Source organism: Anser cygnoides, chromosome 3, assembly GCF_040182565.1.
Source record: "Anser cygnoides isolate HZ-2024a breed goose chromosome 3, Taihu_goose_T2T_genome, whole genome shotgun sequence".
Lineage (NCBI taxonomy): Eukaryota > Metazoa > Chordata > Aves > Anseriformes > Anatidae > Anser > Anser cygnoides.
Genome location: NC_089875.1, coordinates 65,764,975 through 65,788,739, shown reverse-complemented (window position 1 = coordinate 65,788,739; position 23,765 = coordinate 65,764,975). Strand labels below are relative to the sequence as shown.

Here is a 23,765-nt window from a genome sequence, read left to right as displayed (position 1 = left end):
GTAAAGTTGTTATTTCTGCATGAGATCAAATATCCAAGGGAGAATACTACTACTTGCCAAAGCAGAGAATGGAAAACGCGTTAGACCCTTTGCCATGGAAAAGAAAAACTGTGCTCCATGTCGGGAGGGTGGGGGAAAGGGCTCTGCTCTACCATGGGCTGAGGAGAAGGGTTCTGCTTAGAAAGGAAAAAACTTATATATGCAGTGCTGCTGAAATAAAATGTTTCACAGCAGGCTTGTGGGCTATATGCATGAAAATATATGGATTTAAACAGAAAACTCCCCTCGCTAATATGAGGGGAAAGGTTGTTACGGCATTAACGAGGACAAAAGCATTAGCTAAAAGGGGAAATGTTTGCATCTTATGGAATTTTACTTTAAACCAGTATCAGTCTTAAATGCCGGCTACCTGAAACCTGAATTCTGTGTTGGCAGCGTGTGGGCACGAGCAGCAGAACAAGCACTGGCCTCGCGGTCCTGCCAGCACCCCAAAGGGTCTGATTTCCCATCAGGAGGCAGCTTCTCATCTACACACTGGTGTAGTCCTGGCCCCTCCTGGAAGGCTTTTGAACAGGGCAGTGCTCAGTATCTTGATGGGTTACACTAATGTTTGCTGGAAGTGTTCAGCTTGAGGACTCCGAAATCCTTGTGCCCAAATCCTTGGTCAGTGTGCTGGCAAACCAGCTCCTGCATTGCCAGGGGGGTGCGAGGTTAACAAGAACTGTCTGCATCTCTCTCTCCGCCAGATCAGTGTTCCAAGTAAGCTGGTTGCAACATAAATCCTTTAAAATATTTAAACTTCCTCTATTGAAGAGATGTACCCAGCCATTGTATCTTTGTTCTGCAGATCTTCATGCTCTTCAGTGCTTCAGGTTTTCCCTGCTGACAAACTGCACTTTTAAGAGGTTCCTAGCCCTTCTCATGGGAAGTGAAGCTAATACAGAGCTCTCCCCATCCATTTCTTCTGCTTACCAAGTGCTCCTTTTACCCAGCTTGTGTTGTGGTAAAGGACTTGGTTGTCAAGAGCTGTAACAAGTAACTTTTCAAGTGAAATAGAAATCGCGAGGAAACTTCTCAAAGATCAATTTGTATTCCTTATGCAGATAAGATGTTACAGCTCGTGGGAGTTTAACAGGCAAGAAGTAGAAGAGTAACATGCAAGCATAGATTTCTCTTAAGCAATAGGTCCTTATTTAACACTGCTACTCCTACTTAAAGACTACCCAGCATAGTTAAGTTTTCTTGCCTTTTTTTTTTAACCTCATTTCCAGGCTTTTCTGTTTACTTCTGTGCCGTTAGCTCCCAAACGGACCAATGTCACTCCAGCTCTTGAACAGAGCTCTGTCTCCTCTTGCCCTGAAGGCTCTCCTGGTATTCAGGCAGTCAGAAAATAAATGATACAGTATAATATAGATGTACAGTGGTACATCTGTGTGTGTTGGGTCTGTACTCTACTGTTGCTTGCCTGTGACATTTGGTTCTTTTTACTGTGGTTATGTGCTCTTGAGTCCTGATATAATGTGCAGTTTCTCTCTGTGCTGTGCTTCCCTTGCCTTTCTTCTGCTCTTGCAGAATGGAAAACCTCTCAGTTTTCCTCTGCCTGCTGCATATGATCAAGTTCAGAGTTATTTCACTCATCTATGGTATTTGCATGTGATACAAATGCATAAACTTCAGATAATCCAAATTTTGTTGTGCTGAGGTGCAGTCTGAAAGCGGGAAATCAACAAAGTAGCTGTTACAGTAACAGGACTGTCCTCTCATGCCCTCTTGAAGGGATTATTTCTATTAGTATGAACAAAGAGCAGATACCCCCCACCCCGGCTAACTTGGTATCCCTTAGTATATTCATTATCATTGTTGCTTATAGAAACCTAGTTCCATTTCTGTCAGGAATAGTTTTTAAGACAATTATATAATGAATAGCTATTACAAATTTCACTAAATTACACAAAGAAATTATTGAAATGAATGACACGTGTCACATGAAGAGAATTGAGTATAAGTTGATAATCTGGAAGACTGAATGCACAGCTCGAAGCTGCTGGAGTTGCTTTGCTTGCAAAGTTCTGTGTTACTGGATATATTTGGACAAGAAGTTCTCGGAGATGGCAAATCACAAGGGAAGAGTTTGAGCAGCGCTCTGAACAAGTGACAAAATAGGCTTTTTTCGTTTTAAGTTTTCTGTATTTCTTAGCTCTCTTTGCTGTGAGCTAGCATTTTCCATGCCTTGCATGATCTATCATTGCTATGTGAAGAAGCTTTCAACTATTTCCTTAGCAGAGAACAACAAATATATCCTTTATTTGAAAACAAAACAAAACAAAAAGTTGGTTTTCAACAAGTAGAACAAGTTGCTTACATTAATCTTATTAATGGTTATGTCTCCAATCTGTAATGACCTTAATCTGAAGAATGCTTTATAGAGATGTACCTTAAGACTGATATTTACTTTGAATGATTTTCTTTTTATATAGTTTCCAAGGGACCTATGAATTTTATTTCCCAATTTCTTGGTCACTAATGAGAGTTTTCTGAAGTCAAAGACGAAGCACTTCTATTGGGGAAAATATTCTCATGGGGAATTGGGTGCCTTTGTGTTTATTGAGTTTACAGTTGTCTTGTTAGCATCATTCTTCTGAAAAAAACCCTCTGCAAATGTCTGGGCCATGCTCCAAAGCCCATCTGAGTAGGCAGAGGCTCCATTTAACTCCAGATTGCTAATAGTCAGAGTCTGAAGCCAGTTGTACAGCCTGATATTCACCTCATGTTGCCTTATGATGTGAATATTTAAGGAAAGAAATGAAATTCACAACTTGTTTTAATTTTATTTAGATTCTTGGCTTAGATAGCTGAATTTGCCTTCATGCAGATTGAGATTTGCACATTAAAACCAAGGCTTACAAGGATTATATATGTGAGTGTTGAGTACAGTTATTGTTTACTTGTTACTGGGTTCTAATTTGCAGCTTTTCTCTTAGCTATTTTTAATAGCTAAAAGGAAATAATACTGGAACACTGTGTATGATTTACTGTAACGTTAGCTGTTTACAGCCTAACTTTAGCTTAACATATAAACATCTGCAGTTGGTTGCAGTAGGAATCAGCAGTACCTAGCTGCTGAGCTCTCAACAGCTGGAGTCTGTGAAGAGGAGTGGGCGAAGGAGCCGCCTGCAGCCGCCTTACTGCTGCACTCCTTCCCCGCCACTGACACGCGGCTGCTGCTGGAGGCAGGGTGCTGGCTCGCACGGACCCTGGCTCTGGGGCAGCACAGTCACTCCTTGGGTCAGTTTGCTGCATGGTACAAACCAATAAGGCTATAAGGGGACCCATGTGGAATCTTTCTGGGTGTATTCTCTTTTGCTGCCTTGTTCAGTACTTGTATACTTCACATTTTTCATTCCTGTGGCTATTAAGACATAGGAGAATGGTGAAGTGAGAAGAATGTGATGAGCACAGAGGGAATGTGTGGAATGAGAGGATATCAGTGGTGGCTAGGAAGGAGGGAAACCCAGATAAGTAATAAACACACAAACGTACTTTCCTGAGAGCATCTCCTATATGTGAGACTTGATCATAAATCTTTATTTCAGGTGCTTTTCTTGTTGGCCAGGCTCATTACATCCACACGGCAGTCTTCAGATGTTGAGTGCTCCTCAGATTACAGTTTTGCCAGCAGTCATCTCCTCGCAATTGTTCTTGCTTTGCTGAGCCAAAGTGTTGGTGTTTATTCAGGTTTCCTGTAGCACCCATGATTTATTTTTTGCTTTTAGAAGGAAAAGTTTCCACACATTGTTTTTAAAACAAACCATCGTGGAGGTTTATCTTGGGTGTGAAGAATATTCAAGCCAAGATCCTGGAGATGCATAATTTTTTTTAAATGACTTGAGGAAATAATACTTCATTTCAGCTCATCTGTGTAATGGAAGTTTCTTAGCTCTCCTTCCAGACGTATAAACATTACCTCATAATGCTGTTATTGAAACTAAAAGTGGTATTGCAGTTTATTCCCATTGTTTTGACCAATAATATATATGCCTGAGGCATTTTATTTTCTAAGAAAAGGCTGAAGATATCAGTCTATCAGATTTATAGGTGCAAGCATATTATTTGCTCTGTTATTTAGGTGTGTATGCTCGGGATTGATTTGATATGTTGGCTGCTGAGAGAAGCCATAAAAATGACTTTCTGAAGCATGCAGTATTGCTATTTGGCTTCCACTTACTTAAAATGGAGGGGTTTCAATGTTTTTAGCAGACTTTCTGCCTGCTGCTGTGTAGGTTAGTATTTCAGCTGTCTTCTGCAACTGCTTAGTTTTCAGACATTAAAGATTATCTAGAATTTCACAGACAGCAGCATGGGAAGATTTTGAATAGGGCTTTTTTGGGAGGTTGGTGAGATCCCTTCGACGCTGGAAAGACATTTGCTGTACGTTGCTCATATACTTACTGTTGTGTATATATAAAAATGAAAGCAATAGATGTAAAACCTGAAAAAGGAGGGCTGGGGGAAAATCGAACCTGCTTTTTCTGAAGTGTGTTGTAGATTTGATATTTGCAGAAGAATGTCAGATAGCTGCTTAGCTTGGGAACTGTTTCCTCATCTCACATTGCTGTTTTTTTTTTTTTTTTATATTAGCAGTCTCATAATCCTGTGATGCAAGATGAGAGCGGAAGAGCAGCCTGAATTATCACCCTCTACTTAGCCCGTGAATTATTCTCAATTTCAGTGCTCCCTCTGGGAAATACAAACAAGACAGCTGCTTGTGTAGTGCTGGTTCTGGGCAATGCTTTTGTCCTCAAGCGTAGTGGAGTCATCTATGGTCGAAGGAGAATGCTGTTACTGGGTAACAGTTCAGTGAAAGTATCGAATAGGGCCCCGAGACGGGGTTTTTTGAAATTTTCCAATACTAGAAATGCTATTTATGGAGATTCAGAGCTTGCATAAGACTGGTTACATGGTTAATCTCCTCACCCGTTCTTTTCTTTCCCTCTGCATTTGATTTGACTCGGTAACAGTGTGGGTTCTGTGTAAAGGGGTGTGGTAGTGTGTTTTTTTTGTTTGGTTCTTTTTTTTAAGAGAAGAAAGGGAGAGTTCCATTATGCTCTTGATTTCCTTGAGGGCCATATCACAGAATATGCAGAGAAAAGAGATCCAGTTTATTTAATCTTAAAGCATGCTGTCTTGTAGCAGCAATTTCAGAATCTTCACTAATTAACTTGCAAGATCGGTGCCCAGCTGGTTTGTTAGGCAGAAAGTGTACGGTGACCTTGTATTTGCTTTTCCCAAAGGGACCTTTGGGTGTCTCTTATCAGCTTTTAAAAAGAAACTGTAAGAAAAGAAACCGATTTAGCCTCCTCTTTTATAGAACATAAATAGTTACATGATAGACCTTTTGATGTAGGAGTCTGTGCGGTGTCGATAAGACTTGCTGTTCACGTAGTCAAATGTATTTTGTCTTCCTCTCCTCCTCTCCCCACGCTGCCTGCAGCCAGGTCTGCTTCAGGCGCAGCCTGCAACTTGCCTCTTTGCTCTCAGAGAGATTAAAAGACGTTGCATCTTAAAGGCTATAAAAACGTGGGAGCTTCAAAAGACGGCCTTCTGGATAGGTGAGATTTAGTTTTTTTACCATAGTCTGTAGGGAACTGACGCAGTTACCTTTATGGACGGTGCTGTGTTGCTGTAGTGCCCACGAGTCAGCCTCCCAGCAGTGTTTTCTCTTCTGCTCTTAGGACCTACTGTGTACAGTTCTCCCTGTTCCCAGCGACTAAGCCTGCTTAAAGCTGGTGGAAATCTAGCCCTAATGCCTGGCAGATCTGTGCCTCATGCTGATGCTGAGCGCAAGCAGCTACCAGAAGAGGCGGTCCCACACAGGCTTCTCTTTTGCCAGGTCTCCTATGGGCAGCAGTGCTGCTGGCTGGGAGCTGCTGGGAGCAGGGGCCCCTTCCAGGAGCAGCCACACTGGTGCCCACACCTAAGGAGATGCCTGGCAGGGCTGACTTCTGCGGTGGTGCTGTTGATCATCCCTTGTTTGTGCTCCAGGAAATCCTGGCTGCCCTACCACCTTGTGACAGCAGCCCCGCTGAGCTCTCACGTGCCTTGTGCCTCGTGGCTGGTGGGGCACAGAGTATTTTGAGAAGGAGCAGAGTCAGCGTCTGGAGGTATGTCACAATTTGCTTGGGAGAAACCCTGGTTTGATAAGGCACTAAGCATCCACCTTCAGGAAAATTTGCTGGCGCTTCTGGCCCACAGATGAAGTCTGCTCCTGTGACTGAGGGCTCCTGCCCTTTTGTTTCTGGCGTGTGCCATGTTACATCCAATTGCTGGCTTGGCGGGTGAGAGGGTCCGCTTCTGATAATGATGCTGCACGTCTGAAGTGAAAGATGGTGTACCGAGGGAATGATGCCTGCAGCAGTGTGCTTTTGGATAGAGGCAGTTTTTTTTTTTTTCCTCTCTGTCCCGGAGTTTGGAAAGGATTATATAACCAGCTAGGGCAAGTCTGTAGATAAGAGATGGGGACGTGGGATGGCTATATGCTTTCACTTTATTTGCAGAACTCAGTGCGCATCCTGCAGCTTCTGCCGCATGCCTGTGGGCATCAGGCTCCCCACTCTTGTCTCCCCCAGGAAATTCAGCTTTTTTTTTTGCTCTTTTATGGGGCTTTGGAGGAATTGGAGCAGCGTAGGAGCCTGTGCTGCAATTCTTCATGGCGTTAGGCTCTCTGTGGTGCAAGGCTGGTGTGTTCCCATGCCCTCAGCATTAACCCAGCCTCCAGACTGGGTTTGGGAGCAATTTCTCCAAGCCCTGTCTTGCTCCTGCCAATCTGGTTACAAGGAGTGGGTTCTAAGTGTGGGTTTGTGGTTTTTTTTTCTGTCTTACTCTGTAGTCTGGACAGGGACTGTTGCCTAGGATCAGCTGAAATTTGAGGACGTATGTTAACTGTGCTCTGAGTCTCCGATGCTCCACTGTTGAGGCCTGTGGGACTTTTCTTGTTGATTTGTGTGGGAGGAAATCCCAGGGAGAGCAGCAAAATTGGTTAGGAATTTGGGGGGTAGGAAGAGAATTGCCCTTCTGCTGGAAAACCTTTGTAATGCAAATGAGCCATAAATCAGGTAGCTGGCTCTGAGCCTCTTAATACACTGAGCATTTTCCTGTCAGGCAGCAGTCTCTTTGGCATGGAGAATGTGTCTTGTGTAGCACTTCATCTACTGGTAATAAATCCAGGCTTTTAACTCGTTTTTTTCTGGAGTGCCTGTTTTTAATTCAGTAGGCTTAGACTTAGCGTCTAGCCAATCTCATACACACTGAACTTAGCTTATATTTGATGTTTTTGACTTAACATCGCATTTCTACGTTGTCAGCTGCTGGATGCTTTGCTTTTGGTAATGCTTCTATAAATACATGGCTTCGAGGCGTTCATCACATGTTTAAATCAGATGATCTCTCAAAATCAAATCTTCTGAAGCCGAGGGTTTGTGCGTGTGCCACATGCCTGTGCTACAAGGACGGGGCTCCTCTTCCTGCCTGGAGCACAGCAGCTGCCCCTGCAGCAGCTCTGCTTGCCCCAGGCCGAGAACGGTCCTTGGTGTTGCAGAAGCCTCTCGTTGCCTTTTGGCAATCCCGAGTATTTCACGCTGCAGAAGACGACTCTGGTCCTGCCAACTGATGCCTTTGAGCCATGCTGTGCGTGTGGGGAGTTGTGCTGCTGGGTTTAACAGGACAGCGGGAGCTGCTTGTGGGAACAGAGCTGTGGCCAGGGCGGTGGATCATGTCCAGCCAGGGAGCTCCTGCTCCCAGCCTCTGAGAAGGGATGGGGCAAAGTGAGAGGGATATTAAGGAGCACCTGCCTTACCTGGTTCCTGCCAGCCCAGCCTGCTGGGAGCACGCTGTCCTTGAAGGCAGTGGGGGGTGAAGACAGCCGGCCTCTCGCTCCTGCGGGGGGGAGGCGGCCCGTGACACTGTGTCTTACCCACCCTGTGGCCTTGCTGCGGTGTGGGTGTGCGGGGCTGCTGCCGGGAGCTGGCCTTCTGTGCCCACGCAGAGGAGCAGTCAAATTCAGGAGCACTTTAACCTTCCCTTTTCCCCAGGCTGTTGCTCTGGTTTGGTGTCTGCCTCAAGTGTGGTGGGTGGCCCTTTGGACTCCTGGAGTCCGGAGAAGATGGAAGTGGAGCAGAACCTCTCGTTTCCCCCTGTCACCCCTCTTTCCTTCGTGCTGACAGTGGTCAGGATCTGCTTTTTGCTGTTGTTTTCCCCCTGCGGTAAATCCAAACTATTTTTCATTTAAAAGTGAAAACAAATAATTTATTATTGTGATATAAGAACAGCAGAGAAATTGTAAATGCAATGGAGGACCTACCCCACTAGTATAATGCTTTGGCTACTGAATAGCATCAGACCATGCCAAATACTCCCTTCAGAGTAAGGGATATCCATACGAAAAGCTGCATTGACACACGCGTGCGGTGTAACTGCCCTGTGTAGGCAAGCCCTACCCTGTCCTGTCATCGTCGTACTTAGGGTTAGCGACCTTTTGATCCAGGTGGTGCCATGCTGTTTGGTATAGAAGCATTGATGCAAACGCTTCCTGGGGGGGATTACTGTTCTCACGTATGAAATACCCATTGTATGAAACAGTATCACGCATTATCCAAACACAAAAGCTGCAGCAGCTTCTTTTTCCCCCACCCATTATCAGCATTGCTGGGTGCTTCTCTGAACTTTAAGCCAAATAACAGGATCTTCCATACACGTGCACGTTTCTTCTCCTGCGCTGAGTGTCACTTAATTGGGACTCCTTTCAGAAGCCAATTAAACTGCTCAACCTGCTAAATAGCTTGTAGGTTGTTTGGGAGCAATGAATGCAAACGTAGAACTGAGACACACAGTGAGCTGGGGAGATGAGACACGTAGTGAGACGTGTTTTTAATAACCACTCTGAAATGCTTTAAATAGAAGCTTTTTCCACTTGTGTCACGGTGCTTCGTGCTGTAAATTTGTTCCTGAACAGATGAGTTTGCAAACCTGCTTGTAAGCATGTGCACCATATCCCTTACGAGCCCCAGATGTGATTAACAATCCCAAAGAAATGCGTGGTGGCAGCTGGATAATTCCAGTGCCACCTGGTGTCGTGGCGTTCTGGGGTCCTGGCGGTCATGCCATGCGCAGTGGTGCAACAATGCAGGTAGCCTTGACATTTGAACGGTAGTTTTCAAAGTAACTTTTTAAATGAAAGCAAAAGCTAATGCAAAGATAAGTGACTTCAATCTCAGTCCTCTCCCTCCTTAGGACGTCCCTTTTAAGGGTTGTTTAAATGAAGAAATAACGAAAACTTCTGACTACCCTTTGGTTTCTGACTTTTTAGCTGTGGTTACTTTCTAATTCCCCTTACCTTGGTGGCAAAGTCAACCAGATGACTTCATTTATCAAGCTGAGTCGACTGACTTAACCATAGGATCTACTTTAAGAAGAAAACAGTGTTCTCTTCCCCACCGCTGTTGGGGAAGCAGTGTCACTGTTTCCCTGCTTTCTGCAGCAGGGAAACACTTCTCCCACTTCTCAACACTTCTCCTGGCTCTCACAACTCAAACCCTACTGAAACTTTCCCATCACCAAAGTGCCTTTTCTGGACAAGTGGGAAGAAGCTCCTGCAACTACTTCAGTGTTCCTGTCCAAAGGCTGGGTGGTCATTGTGTAGCCTGTGTGGTTTGGCTTTCTGGCGTCCTCTTTTTGCTGATCTCAGCCTGATACTGCAAAGAACAAGCAGGGCTGTAGTTTGACGGGCCCCGCAGTCTGGGCAGAGCACCTTTGAACTGGCATTGCTGCTTGAAGGAGCAGTCGCAATGAATGTTCATGGTTGCTTTTTGTATCTGTTTATATCTTTAGCAAACACAGGATGCCTAAGCTATTTATTTTTAGCTGCTTTTCACTATGGCAGTATTACATGAAACAATTTATCTTGATGACCCCAATACTCGTTGTAGCTAAAATACTGAAATATCATTCCCTAGGTTTTTCTTTTGGAGGTGAGTCCCAGCTATGTTATTGCTGCACGACGAGTGTCGCATTAGGACTCTCTTTCCCCTGGATTTTGCTTTGACCATTGAATTTCATTTGCTATTTTATTGCTTCATTGTAAATGTTTATCGCTATTTTAGTCACTGAGCATTACATTTCCTTCTGACTTTTCAGTCAGTTTAATCAAAACTAAAACTAACTGTATTTTCAAGAAAATATGGCACTTATCTGAGAGAGTGGGTGAATAGCGATGACTGCATTGAGCAATACACATTCCTGTAGGTCTCCTAATATCCTGTAGGCTTCTCTCTCTTTTTTGGGAAGTTCTCAATTCTTGCACTTTATTTCCCTAATTTAATCAATTAGTAATCTAAAAGATCCTTCCTTTTTGTCTCATGCAAGTTGAGTTTATTGAAGAGCCCCTAACCGAGGCAAAGAGAGAGGAGTTTATGAAACTTCTGGGGAGCAAATGTATTTCAGCGAGCCTGATTACTATGTCCTTGGTTTCTTCATCAAATAATCTTCGTAGTTCTGTACAGCGTGATTGTCCTGTGCAGAAGCCGTGCAGCCTCCCCGTACTGTCCTGCTCAGCCGTGTGAGTACAGCGCTGGTTTCTGCGGCTCCAACACGTGGGTGTCAGCGGGAGCAGTGCTTCGGCAAGCGGGGAGCGGATGGAGCTGCGTGCACCAGCCGGAGGGGACCAGTCAAGGCCATCCCTCCCCGGCAAGAGGCTCCAGTGGAGAAAAAGTGTTTCACTGAGCCAGTCTGGGAAGAATTCGTTGCATGTGTAGGAGAGGGTTTGGGATCATTAATGAGCACCATGAGTACATACAAGAAGTACCTGGCTTTGTTAGCAAAGGAGAAGAGGGGGAGCAGGATGGGATTGTGCTAAAAGTCAAGTTGGTATTTGCAACAAGATAGATTTGTGGCGTGGATTTAATCGAACAAGGCTGTTCAATGAATTTAGGGCAAAGTTAAAGGAGTGACTCTTAAGGGAGAGATTTCTTCATTTTACACTCTGTCTAAAGCTCTTCTTCAAGAGCATGCAGTAACTGAGGCTATAAAAGAAGGAATTAAATAGATGTCTAAATCAGACTAAAACAGCTTTCCAAAATCCTTTCCCTATGGAAAGGTTTTCATTAAATTGTTGTCATGGTAATGGAGTGCTGAATACTGTATAACCTCTTTCGCTAAGTAAACAGAAAAGATGGGGATACTTTATGCCTTGGAAAACAGAGTTTATTAAGCTGTGCGGGAGCACTCTATTCCTAAATTTAAGAAAACAGAACCTTTCGGAGAGCTCAAAACTCCCTTGAGTTTTACCCTGGGAAACTGTGAAAAACCCCTATCTAAAATTAACATGAGAGAGCTTAAGTAGATTATTTAAGATTCAGGAGAAAACTTGGGGAAAAAAATAACGTTTTATCATTTAATCTAAGAACAGTGTTTTGTCAGAAGGTACAGCCTTTCTTGAATTCCAGAATAGTGTGGCTACGAATCTTTTCCTCCGCGTTACAGATGATGAAAGAAAGGTAAAGGGACTTGTTAATGTAAGTTAATGGCAATATCAGGAAGAAAATGGACATACCTGAACTGTCAGTACAGCACTTTACTCCTTGAAGCATAGTTCCTTTCTTGAGCCCTGCTGATGGCTGACCATGTGTAAAACCCAGAGCTGGTATTTGCTGTCAATTAGTAACGGGAGTTCCAATAAAGGTAGAATTTTCCAGCTTTGACCTGTGGTACCAATACCAGAGGTTTGTGTAGCTGCCGTGTGCATTGTCATTTGGAAGAACTGGCAGAGTATGACCAGAGCGTGGGCACTTCTCAGGTTATTGCAGCCGTGCATGTTGTCCTTGATAGCTTATTCAGAGTTACTTTTATCATAGGTTTTTCCCCTCCTGTTAATTATTGAAATTAATAAAAATATGTGCCTTCCTTTATTTTTACCCTACTAGTCTGTTTTAGTTGTAAACATGCAGCCTTGTGGCTTACTCATTTCCAAAACAGGATGCATACCAGCCTGAAACGGCGGCTGTTTGCTGGAGCGTGCTTTCTTGCAGGGTGGCCGCTATTTACCGAGATTTCTCACTGAGGGTGAACACTTCTCCATGCTGTTGTGAAGTGAAAGTAGCTGCACTGAGGAAGTCGGGAGAAGGCGTTATGGTCTGGCAAGCAGGCTGACTTCCTTTGGCTCTGCAAACAGTAATGATTTGCTTTGCCTGAGATCACTTATTCATCAGGCTACATCAGATTGGATCAGAGCACAGTCATGCTACAAGGTTTCTGTACGTAATTTTTTAACACAATGAATTTGATTTATTCAGCTGTTCTGGATGGGTGGAGAAAGGCATCTGGCATACAAAGAAATTAGCACATATTGAGTGAAGAGTTGTAAAATGTAGATGAAAATGGTTAATTCTGAAGGAAATAATTGTGGTGTATATGATTTTGTACATAGGGCAAATTTACAGGAATCTTGATGGGAACAAAAGGGATTAAGATAGTTGAAGTGCTTCACAATTTCTGTTAACCTTATTGCACGTATGCATAAGTAATGAATTAAAAGAAACTCGTTTGTGGAGCATGATCTGTTTGTGCTCTGCAGGATGTTATGCTGACGGTATGCCAGATATCAAGGCATATTTTAGAGGGTGTATATTGGAGAACATTTTCCAAAGGGAAAACTGTGTCAGCTTCAAAATATAATGAAGATTTCTTCTCCCTTCCTCCTCCTCTTTTTTTTTAATACTTCTTGGAGGGCCACTTTGTTAGATGCTTTTGTTTCTAAAAGGAGTTGCCTGTGCCCCGTGATTTTAATTAATCTAATACATCACAAAAAAACCAGCCTTGTCTTATTAACCTGGGAGGTTTTTAGAACAACCAGTGATGTGGACCTAGTGCTCTTTGTCTGTGATTACTTATTGAATATACACAAAATGAGTTCCAATTCAATTATTAGTTGGGCCTTTCAGTTGAATAAGTGTGAATTGAAACCAAATGCATTTTCTAGAAAAAAAAAGTTATTGTTAGATTTGTTTCTTTATTTTCTCAGTATCAGGGATGCATTGTTTTCTTGATTGCTTGTAGTCTCGTAGTGAAAGTTTTGCAGATCACATCACCTCTCCCACCTCTCCTTTGTCTGATCAGTTTGCTTTTTACACTAACGACCTATCTTGGTGATATGGGAAATTCCGTACGTTTTATTCTAAAAATGCATATTTATTTGCTTTTTGTAGGCAATCAAATAGACTTTGATCTGGAAGATGAACTAGGTAATTTCTTAATGTTTCCTGGCTCTTTTCCCGTAAGTCAGTGCCCAGACTTTTTTTTTTTAAATCAGTTGCAAATTAATTTAAGCAAGCACTGCTGACATTGTACTTTTACCTGCCTACTCTGAAATTATATGCCTTTCAGCTTGCCAGTCTTTATTAAATCATATGAGAATGGTCTTTGTGTTGCAAAATGCTTTTGTTCCACGTTCAGGCTAAAGAGTAGGTGCCAGAAATCTCTGCAGCCAGCTCCCAGTGTCCATTAAAAACTAGTTCCCCCTGATTTTCATGGGATTTAGTAGTAAAGCTCCCATGCCATCCATTTTTCACGGTAATAGACTGAAAGCTTTTACTGGAAAACCGTATTTGGACAAATTTAGAAAATGGAGTATCAGTTGTTGCTCAGAAAATGCTTTGAGGAGCAGTAGAATGATGCCTCTGTGTAAATACAGAAGACGTGCTTTGCCTGTCAGAACCAATTAGCTTGAAAAACTCTATCTGTTGTCTAAATGAAATTGCAGATGTGTAAGACTCTTCATAAACAGGAGTGTTTTTGCAGATAAGCTGTCTCCAGCCCTCCCTTTTTCTCTCTCCCTCTTCCTTCCCCTAGCAACTTTCCTGGTGAAACATGGCATATTCCTCGACTGTGATACTGAAAAACAAACGTCATCTGCAGTAATACTTTGTCCGCTTACTGGAAAAGATGCACATAGTTTTGTCTGAAAGGCTGTTTTAATTGCAAAACCTGACATTGTTTTCTGAGGGGCTTTATTTATTTATTTATGTGGCCTTCAGCTCTGTTTTGGCTCTTGTAAGGTAGAGAATAGTTTGGTTGGAAGGGGCCTTCAGAGATCATCCACTCCGACTGCCCGACCTCTTCAGGGTAGCCCAAAGGCAAAGCATGTTAATGAGGGCAGTATCCAAATCCCTCCTGAACACTGATGTCCAGCCTGACCCTCCCCTGGCACAGCTTTGTGCCGTTCCCTCATGCTCTCTCCATTTCACCACCTCAGGAGGTGCAGAAAGCAATGAGGTCATCTCTGAGCCTCCGGTTCTCCAAACGAGACAAACCCAGTGTCTTCAGCCTCTCCTCATAAGACACTGAGTTCTGGCTGCATTCAAGGAAATCCCGTTTACAACTGAACAAAGCCACTAGAAATCTTCCAAAGCAGTCAAAAAAGGAAATAGTTTGAAAAATGATGTTCCTAAATAGATTTTCCTTGACGGTTCTTGTCAGGGAGGGTAGGAAACAACAGAGAGTTGGGAGAAGAGCAGGTGAGACCCTCAGCCTCCAATTTGCTCAAGAGAGGAGTTGAAAATCTTAGCATTAGCAGGCGCAGGACAAGCAGCTCGTGTGCCTTGCTGCGATGTGGACCTGGTGCTCCTTGCCTGTGGTCAATTATTGTGCAATACACAGAGTTCCCATTTGATTGTCTGTTGGGTATTTCAGTTGAGTCAGTGTTAAGCAGCCTTGCCGGGGTGTGTGTTTGGTGTGGGAGATGCTGAAGGGGTGCCCAAGGGGACGGAGTTTTGTTTAATATGCAGTAGCTCTCCTGCCATGCTGCATACAGCCCAATCTCTGCAGCACGCTGCCAGTGCATGTTAATAATGAATTGCCTTGTGCGCATACAGGACTTTGGTTTTGCTATACTAAGAGGGTGTACTTAAAGTCAAAAAATGCAGTGAATATGAGGCTGGTTTTATGGTTTTATTTTTGGTTCCTTGGGATATTATAGCTGAGGTCTTTGAAGAGTGAGTAAAGTGGGGGGTAATTTTGTCAGGCTTTAGAAACCTTTAAAAGCAGCATCTTAGCAGCGCGGATCATAACCCCAGGAGAAGCTGCAGTGACTCCAGCTCCTGTGGTGAACATCAAGGATACTCAGTCCTCATCCAGTGTCTTTTCAAGGTCACCACTCTGGGAGTTGGGTGGTCATTGCCTTGAAACAGAGGAGTGGGCAGGAGGAGCAGGCTTGGCATTAGCTGAAAATCTGGTATACGTCTTGAAGACACGATAGGAGTTACGGGGCACACCCTGCCCATCTGCAGCAGCAGTTGTGTGTGGGAGCTGCTGGAGGGTGTGTGGTATGTGCAGCATGGGGTCGGGCGAGATGGGGAGCACTCGTTGGCGATGTTACACAGGTCAGTTCAGGCTCGCTTCTGCTTTCCTCTTTTCTGTCACTAATGGACCCGTTCTACTTCAGCTCTTTGTTCTTAAAGTTGCCCAGGGCAACTTTGAAAACTCTGGTTCATGTAAGTATGTTTTAAGAAAAGTACTGATGGGAGCTGGTAGTATCATCAGGAGGACTATTGACCTCTAGAGAAGGTTTTGTGTCTCTCTTTTTTTTTTTTACTCCAGAAAAGAGTTATACCTTTCTATTGGCTGTTCTGTTTTGTTTGTGAGATACTACCTTCATACTACAAAGAGCTCACCTAATGGGGTTTGTGATCAAAACAAATAAATTAGGAATCTGAAACGGAAGGCTCTGGTGCAGTGTAGATAGAAATGGAGCAGCCAGTGGGTGTTTACCAGTCCCAGCCTATTGAAGCAAATGGTTTGGATAGCCTGTGGTGCACGCGTGCAGGAAGGTCACTGTGTCACTGGAGTAAAAAGTCAGGGGCGGGTCTCATTTACAAGTCAGCAACCAAGTTCAGCCACAAGGTAAGGATATGTCATTTTAGTGGAGCAGGCTGCTCTGTAGAGACTTCTACCAGGGCTAATTATAGACATTGTATATTCAATGTGACTGTAATGTTTTGCAGTTGTTAGAGCAGCCTTTGATCGGGTTTGTGCCTTATTAGTCAAAGATAAGCTTCCTTTGCATACCCAAATTTTGTCTAATCTAAACAAAACATTTCATCTGTTATATAGATGCATTCGCTTTTATCTTTTAGAAGTCTCTGTAGGCTGTTTTCATACGTAGTCAGGACCTGGTCTGTAAAATTTCACACATACACAACCTATTTTGCTGTGCAGAGTGTGAGCTTCTACTACTTACCTCACAGATCTGTGGTTTGAGCAAATAGGGAACTGCTGCAGAAGTAGGACCCATCCCTGCTGAGTTGGCTGCAGGTTGTGGAAAGCATTTAAGAAATATGTATACGGATGTGTGATATAGACACAGCTTTTGTGAGACTGTCTTTTGAAATGCTTCACTGGAAAATGTTGGTTACATGTGGTCTGTCAAAATGACCCTTCTTAGAAGTCTCAAACTTGGGAAATGGATTTAATGTTTTTAAAAAAACAAACAAACAAAAAAAAACACCAAAAAGCAAACAAAATGGTGTGTAGCCTGAAATGTCTTCCTACAGTTCTCAAACTGTTCTGTGTATTTATTTTTATATTGTAGCCTGAAAAAAAAAAAATATCGTTAAAATATAAATGTAAGAGGTGGAAAGAACCACCTCTCAAATCCCTGCGTATCCATTAAGTTTTTCCATACTTCCCTAAACTGCTGCTGGAGGTCATGTAACCTTCCCACATTTGTGGTGAATCCTTGGTTGTCTGTTTTCTGTCTGTATCTCTTACTGTGCATGTAGCTGATTTTTTAGCCTCAACAAGCTTAATATACTACTCCCTCCCTTAGGTACCTTGTAACTAAGAAGTGAATGTGCTAGAGAGAAGTATTAGCTTTTTGTTCCGTGTGGTATGCATCAGTGGTTCTTATACAAATGGTAACTGAGGGTATTTTAGTGACCCTGACCCCCAGCCCAGAAAGTGAGCTTTGTTCTTGCTGAAAGTCAGTGGCAAAGATGATGAATTAGCAGAAAATGGTTTTAGGATTCCTGAAGCATCTTTCTCGCTTGAGCTTGTGTTTTAAGGCTTCTCCTAAAAAGAAAATATTCTTGTTGGTGGTAATTTGTCAGATTTATTGGCAGGCCATTAACATTTTTCTCAGAAGAGATAAAATGTCTGGAAAATGTTCCTGTGCAAGTAGTTTGTGGCTACGTTGGTCGCGCTGCCGAATGAGCTGCTGGTGACACTTGGGACGCAAGGTGACATGAGCTGTGCAAGAGCAGATGTCGGTTAGCGTGGGTGGCCACTGGTAGATAACCTTGGACAAAATGGAAATAAATAACAAGTTTATATCAAAACAAGCAGCTTTCTATAAAGCAGCAGCAGTTGACTGTGAAATTACTGTTAGCTGTTGTATTATTATACGTTAAGATCTTAAGTTTTATTTTAAGTTTCATCTTGAAAACATGGTTCTGTTTTCTAAATGTAGATGTATGGTGGTTTAAAAACAAAACAACTTTTGGCTGTTTTTTGTTTCTTTTACTGGGGAAGAGGAACAGGGGAAACAACAGTAAAAACATTATCTTTTTTTTTTTTTTAAATTGTTCTTGAGAAGATAACCTAGAGGTGGTGATACGATGACTGAAGAGCATGCCCTAGAATAATACTAGATACTCATGCAAAGTCTGGCTTTTACATAGTCATAAGGAATTTTGTTGTTCAATTCATTTTAAAAATCAAGCTAGCAAGTGCGTTTACTTGTTTGCAGAGGTTAGCTATGTCTTCATGTTGTGTTTTTTTTTTTAATGTACAGTTTGAAAAAGAAAAGGCAAGCCAAACAAAATGCTGAGACTGTCTCTGCCAATTCACCTGGATCTCCTGTTTCCAAAACTCCTGCTGAGAAAGATGATGGAAGTAAAGTTATTTTGGATCAAATCAGTTCCTCTGAAGACAAGTGTAAATTTTCTAGGGAAAAAGAAACTGCTCCGGACAAAGAAAAGAAAAAGAAAAAATACAATCAACTGAAAGACATCAGGCGCACAGAACTTAAAAGATACTATAGTACTGGTGAGTTATGTTATCACTAGAGTACTTTTAAATGCACTTGCTTTGATAGCTTGTTAATGTATTTTTCTCCTGTTTTATGGGCTTTCCTTGAAAAGTTAGTTGACTCTGGATATCTCTTCTGTAAAAGCAAACAAATTTATGTTCTACATATCCTCTATTTTTAACTTTACCCTTCCGGTTCTTAAAGAAAAAAAAAAGCATTTCTTGTTTCTCAGTTCTAAAATACAGTGTTACAAGCAACAGTTATGTTCATTATTACAATTGTTTTTCTAGACTTTTTCTTCAGTATTTTATGAAATTGGAGTTCAGGTTTTTTCATTGGGTTATTGTTTCTTAAATGATGCACACTATTATAAGACTGCAGTCTTAATTCATCCCAGTTTGTCCGTTGAAGTGTGAACAAGTAAGGAAATTAACTACGTGTTTTTAAACAAAATGTCAAAAGCTTCATGTGCTGGAATACTCATCATGTTCTCTCCCTTCCCTCCCACTGTATCGTCAGTACCTCAGTCAGTCATAAATACCTTTTTTTACATTTATCCTTGCAATTAATTCAGACAAAATTAAATTTGTGCATAAATATATATGAGATGAACCATTTACAGATGTTTGCAGTTCTGGATTGTAATTTGTTAAATACTTGAAGTATTTCATAAATTGTATCTAAAATTTCTTATCTAGAGAATTTGAAAGGATAGTTTATAGGAATGAACTCTTAGTTCTTTTTTTAAAGAAGGAAGGCAACAAAATACTGCAGATATCGTGAAAACAGACTTCTTTCCTGCTCACGCAGTGTGCGCAGACAGCTGATTCCTGAGGAGGATTCCTCTCGAGGAGAAGGAAATGAATCAGCAGTAGAAGTGCTGTTGCACATTGACTGGCACATGCAGACTAGGCTGCATCTAAAGATTTTTTTTTTTATGAGGCAATATGGGCCTTCCCAAAAGTAAGGTAAATTGTGGAGTAATGTTTCCTAGCAAGCACAAGAGTTTGCAGTGATGCATTGATCAGACCATAGGTTTTGGCAGGTTTGAATCTAGTAAGGTCAATAATTTGGAAACTAAAAGAAAAGTTGCTTCACTGTTGCCTTAAGAAGTTCTGACCGTGCTGTTCTTGAAAGAAAATAAGTAGAAGGAAAACTGAATAATTATTAAGGAATGAGTCTGTGCCCTGTTTCTGTTTTGTTAGTATGTTAGTTTTAAAAACAAAGCCTACAACACACACCCCAAAGCGTAAAGTCCTGTTGTATTGCTAACAAAGCGCTTGTCCTAAGGCATCAATTTATTGTTGGTTTGTACATAAAGGAATTCAGGGCTGCGTGAGGTAGCTGGGGCTTGTTTCTCTAGTGTGTCAGGAGTTTTGTGAAAAGCTTTGCGACAATTGGTGCTTGCTGTAGGGAGATGGGGGATGGCGTGCCTCTGTCACGGGTCCTTCTGGCTGACACGGGAGAATAGAAAGCTCTCCAGGTCTTCCTTGGCTAATGATCCAGCAGTCAGTACAAAGTCAGGTTTTACTAACGTTTGATAAGCATGCTGGTGTGTTGTGTGGACGGCTATCGTTGTGGGGGTGACTTGTCGCACTGCTAGCTGTCATGCAGATGTGCGACGTTCTGCAGTGCTTTCAGAAGTACGAGAACTTAATTCTGCCGTTGACCTGAGCACAGACCCTGCTGACAAAACCCATAGAGAAACCCCTTTGTTATATAAACTTACACTTTTGGTCATGAAAAATAAAGTTTTTTACCCAACTGGAGCATCAAAGTTGTAGGAGTGAAAGCTTAGAGAGAGGTGGAAAGTGGTTGATTGTGAAATAAATATAATAGCTCTGTGTTCCTTATGCAAGTCTCAAAATGCAGTAATTTCAGGTGAAACATTAGTTGCCGTGGTATTAGCCTGCCTGTGTTACACCTGCCTTCTTCCCCTGCAGCTGTACCTGTTAAAGCGGTTACTGTGCTCAGCCACTTGTCACCACAGCCCTCCTGAAAGCTGCCGCCTCTGCTGCCCTGCGGACTGAGTGGTTCCTGAGAGCTCTGCCAAAACCCAGAGCAGCCTGTAGGAGCTGGGCTCGTTTAGGAGTTAGCCTTCACCTTCATGTGCAAGACAGTTTTTGTCATGTCTCTGAGCTGAGCTCTGCAGAAGTGTAAATTCAGCAGGTCCCCAGTGGAAGACGTGTTAGCTGTATTGGTCAGAATACACTGCCAAATCTGTATCCACACCTCTAAAACACAGTCTTTTCCATATGAAACTGGCTGAGACCATCAATGCACATGTACCTGTCTTCTTTATTTAATGCTATGGGTACCTATACCTCATATTTTTCTTTCCACATAGTTTCTTGTGAGTTTTCCCTTCACTGATGTTTCTGAGATGCTCAGATTGAAGTGATCTCCCTCTCATTCCTATGGTTAACCATTTTTCTGGGTTTACTTGCCCAAAGTTTTTTTTTTTTGGTGTTGTTTTCCAATTATCCAGCTTTAACTTAGTGCTTAGAACTTTAAGGAAATATAATATGCCAATTACTAATATTTTTTCCTAAATTCTTTCTGCATTTTACCAAAATGACTAATTTTGCTAGTCTAAAGAAAAACACATTAGATGCAGCAACAGTCTTGTAGTTTGTCTCATCTGCGTGTTGATATGATGATGCATGCATAATTTATTTTGTGGCTTAATGGAGGTCCTGTCATAAGCTGCTTTGAGCCCAGTGAGGTCGTGTCTCTCCATCTAAACAAATGAAGACCTCAGTCGTCTGAATAATTTCCTTTTCATATTTTGCAGGACCACAAATGCTTCTTTATTGTTGTTAGAAAACTGGGAAGGAACATTACATCTCACTATAATTTGTTCCTCACACACCATGTCCCTTCCTTAGAAACTTGTGAACGTGTTTGCCTTTATAAATTTGTAAATGCTGGTGGTGGCAACTTTACTTTTTCCACTTTGAATTTGTTTTCCCTTTAACTGATTTATGCAAGAGCTGTTAATATGTGAGAAGGATTCTGTTGATTAGATAAATCCCTCTCCAGTAGGGTGACTGCAATGCAGCTTCTGAAGGCTGCAGAGAACTGGGGGTGACGGTGCTCCCTGCCACACTTTGTAGAATAGAGAGCGGTTAAAAGGCTTATTCTTTGAAGCAGGCGATGTGCAGCTATGGGGTGAGAAGCTCCTGGCCAAGCGCCGTGATGTGGTGTTGTCTGCAGCCGGTGGGTGGCACCGCAGAGCCGGGGAGAAAGAGTTCAGCATCCTGCAGGAAGGAGTCCTCCAGCATCCGTCTCCCCAGCCAGGATTGTTCTGCACAGCATGTCTTTTGGCACCGTGGTGGCACCGTTACAAATAACCTAATGGTACTGCAGTATCGATAATTTCTCCTGAGACACTGCTAAATGGCTGAACAGATCCCACCACCAGAAGGTTTCTCCTGTGTAACCTCATACTTTCCTTCTCTATTAGCACTTGTGTTCTTCAGTGGCTTTATATTAGTTCTGCAATGTATTTGTACCATTCAGTCTCCAAATCTCACACTGTAAGACGTTGCTTTGTAGATATAGCCCTTGTTTTCTTGCCTTAAAATGACAGAGGCACCAGTACTACTTCTCTTTCTTTTCTGAGGACCAATAGAAACAACTTTCTCCTTATTTTTTACCTTGTCTCTTAGCTTATGTAGCAATTGGCTTCTTAACTTCATCTTATGTCTTCTGCTATTATTGCTCCAGTATCTTCTTTCAGACTTCTAAGGAAGTATTTGTTCAGCACAGTGCAGTTTCTGCTTCGGCACCCTAGCTGCTATACCAAGTGCCCAGGATGCTCTGCCCTTCTTGGGATAACCTAGGTGACCTGCTTCTGCAACTTGGCTGCTTAGTTCAGATACTTTCTGTGGGAAGCCTGTTTAGTTGGAAGATGTTGATTTCCCGAGCTTCAAGATACATGTGTAATATATATATGTATATATGTGTGTATGTATACATGTATATAAATTATTTTATCCTTTGTTTTGCTTTTTTTTGGTAAGCGTCACAGGCTCTAAAACACTCCCACAACTATGGGGGGTGAGTTGCAGGAACCCAGTGCTGGAGCTGTAACAGCCTGGAGGGACCAATTCACTGTCTCTAGGGCAGAGCCCACATCTCCGGGACAGACTGCACGGGTGGAATGCTGTGAGACTGGGAAACCAGCATTTCTGTCTGGAATTGCTAAAGCAGATGAAGGTGATGGTGCTTTGCCACTGAAGACTGTGAAAACAACAAATGTGACACTGAAAGCAGACAGTGTGACGCTAGTGTAAATTAGGGTTGAGAGCAACCTTCTGAATTTCATTCATACATTTAGTCCAAAACAATATAATGTGTCTTGCTACCAGATGTGCTGCGTATTCCTAGATTCTTCTGATCTTGCTTGAAATCATAATCTATCAGCATACGTGAGGAATTAGTCACCATTAAAGAAAGCATCATAACGAAAAGTTTGGTTAATTGCCCCACATCACATAGTTTTATCAGCAAAACAAAGTCTCGTTTTCTGGCTTATTATCCTGCCCTCTAATCATAAAGCCATCTTTTCTTTTCGTGCAGCCTCCTGTTCTCACTCAATGCACACCATTCAATTTCTGCAGCGAGTGGGAGGTCACACTAATAGATCTTCATCTTCTTGTCTGTCTGATTTCTGTCCAGCGCAAGCAGGAGTCCTCAATACCGTGACAGGAGTCCTGAGAAGGGAAAGTGGTCTGTGCCCACATAATCAGACAAGATAGCACACATTCAGCAGGGGGTGCCAAAGCAAGTCCCTAGAGTCCAGAGGCGGACAGTGGATTCCTTTATGGTTTGTTCTCCCTGGCATGATTTGGGCAGTGGTGGTATGGGAGCAGCACGGCATGCATGCAGTTACAGAACCTCTGAACCTTCTGGGTAGCTGGCCGAGAGCAGCTGTCGGTCAATAAAACGGAGAGGACGTAGCAATTTTGAGCACTTGCAATGTGGTGAGATTTTTCCCTGCTTGGCACCAAATCAGCAGAGGCAGCTCCCCTCATACAGCTAAACTCACTGCCACTTCCAAAACTGAAGGTTGCTTGCAATGAAGTGACAATTATTGCAGAGTTTAAATTAATTAAAAGGTGGGACACTTACTGAACCCACTTTTCATGGTAATTTCTAATCAACAGGCCATTTATTAAACAGGCTCAAATAAAATTAAAGCAGCAGAGGAATAATTTATTTTTGTTTTGGTATAATTGCCTGGGTAGAATAACAAGGAGTTTGGGGTAATTTATGTGTGAACTGAATGCAGCTGGCAGTGGGCTGGATAGGAAGCTTCACACAGTTGATATATTATGTTACTTGTTGAAACCATTTAGAAAGAATGAGGTGGACAAATGACTGAAAGACAGCAGGTTTCCGAGCACTTGTTTGGGAATAGAGAACAAATGATCTCGAATCCCAGTGGATTGGCATTAAGACTAACAGGTTATGTTCGAGCTGAGTTGTTAATTGGTGTTTACAAGAAACTGTCACACGCAGAAGGAATGCCTTGTCTGCAGGCAGCAGAATTTGGCTGGAGGAGTAGGTACCTGAAATAATGCTGCTAGCGCTTAATTTCTAAAAAATCAAATGGAAACATCTAAGGTTTCTTGAGTTCTCCATGTATGGAATCCTCTTTTAATCTTCACCTTGATGGGTAAGTTCCTGT

At 42.4% G+C, this 23,765-nt stretch overlaps 1 protein-coding gene across 10 annotated transcripts in view; it reads left to right on the top strand.

The window, feature by feature from the left end:
• Window positions 1-23,765, top strand: part of NCOA7 (nuclear receptor coactivator 7) — a 94,402-nt gene that overhangs the window by 24,415 nt on the left and 46,222 nt on the right. For 9 of the 10 annotated variants that reach the window (XM_048065604.2, XM_066994318.1, XM_066994319.1 and 6 more), the window contains one exon: window positions 17,834-18,087. In XM_048065604.2, coding sequence (XP_047921561.1) covers window positions 17,834-18,087 — 254 coding nt within the window. Of the gene's footprint in view, window positions 1-12,282; window positions 12,303-17,833; window positions 18,088-23,765 lie in introns of those variants that run through there. The other variant, XM_066994320.1, reaches the window with a different exon arrangement.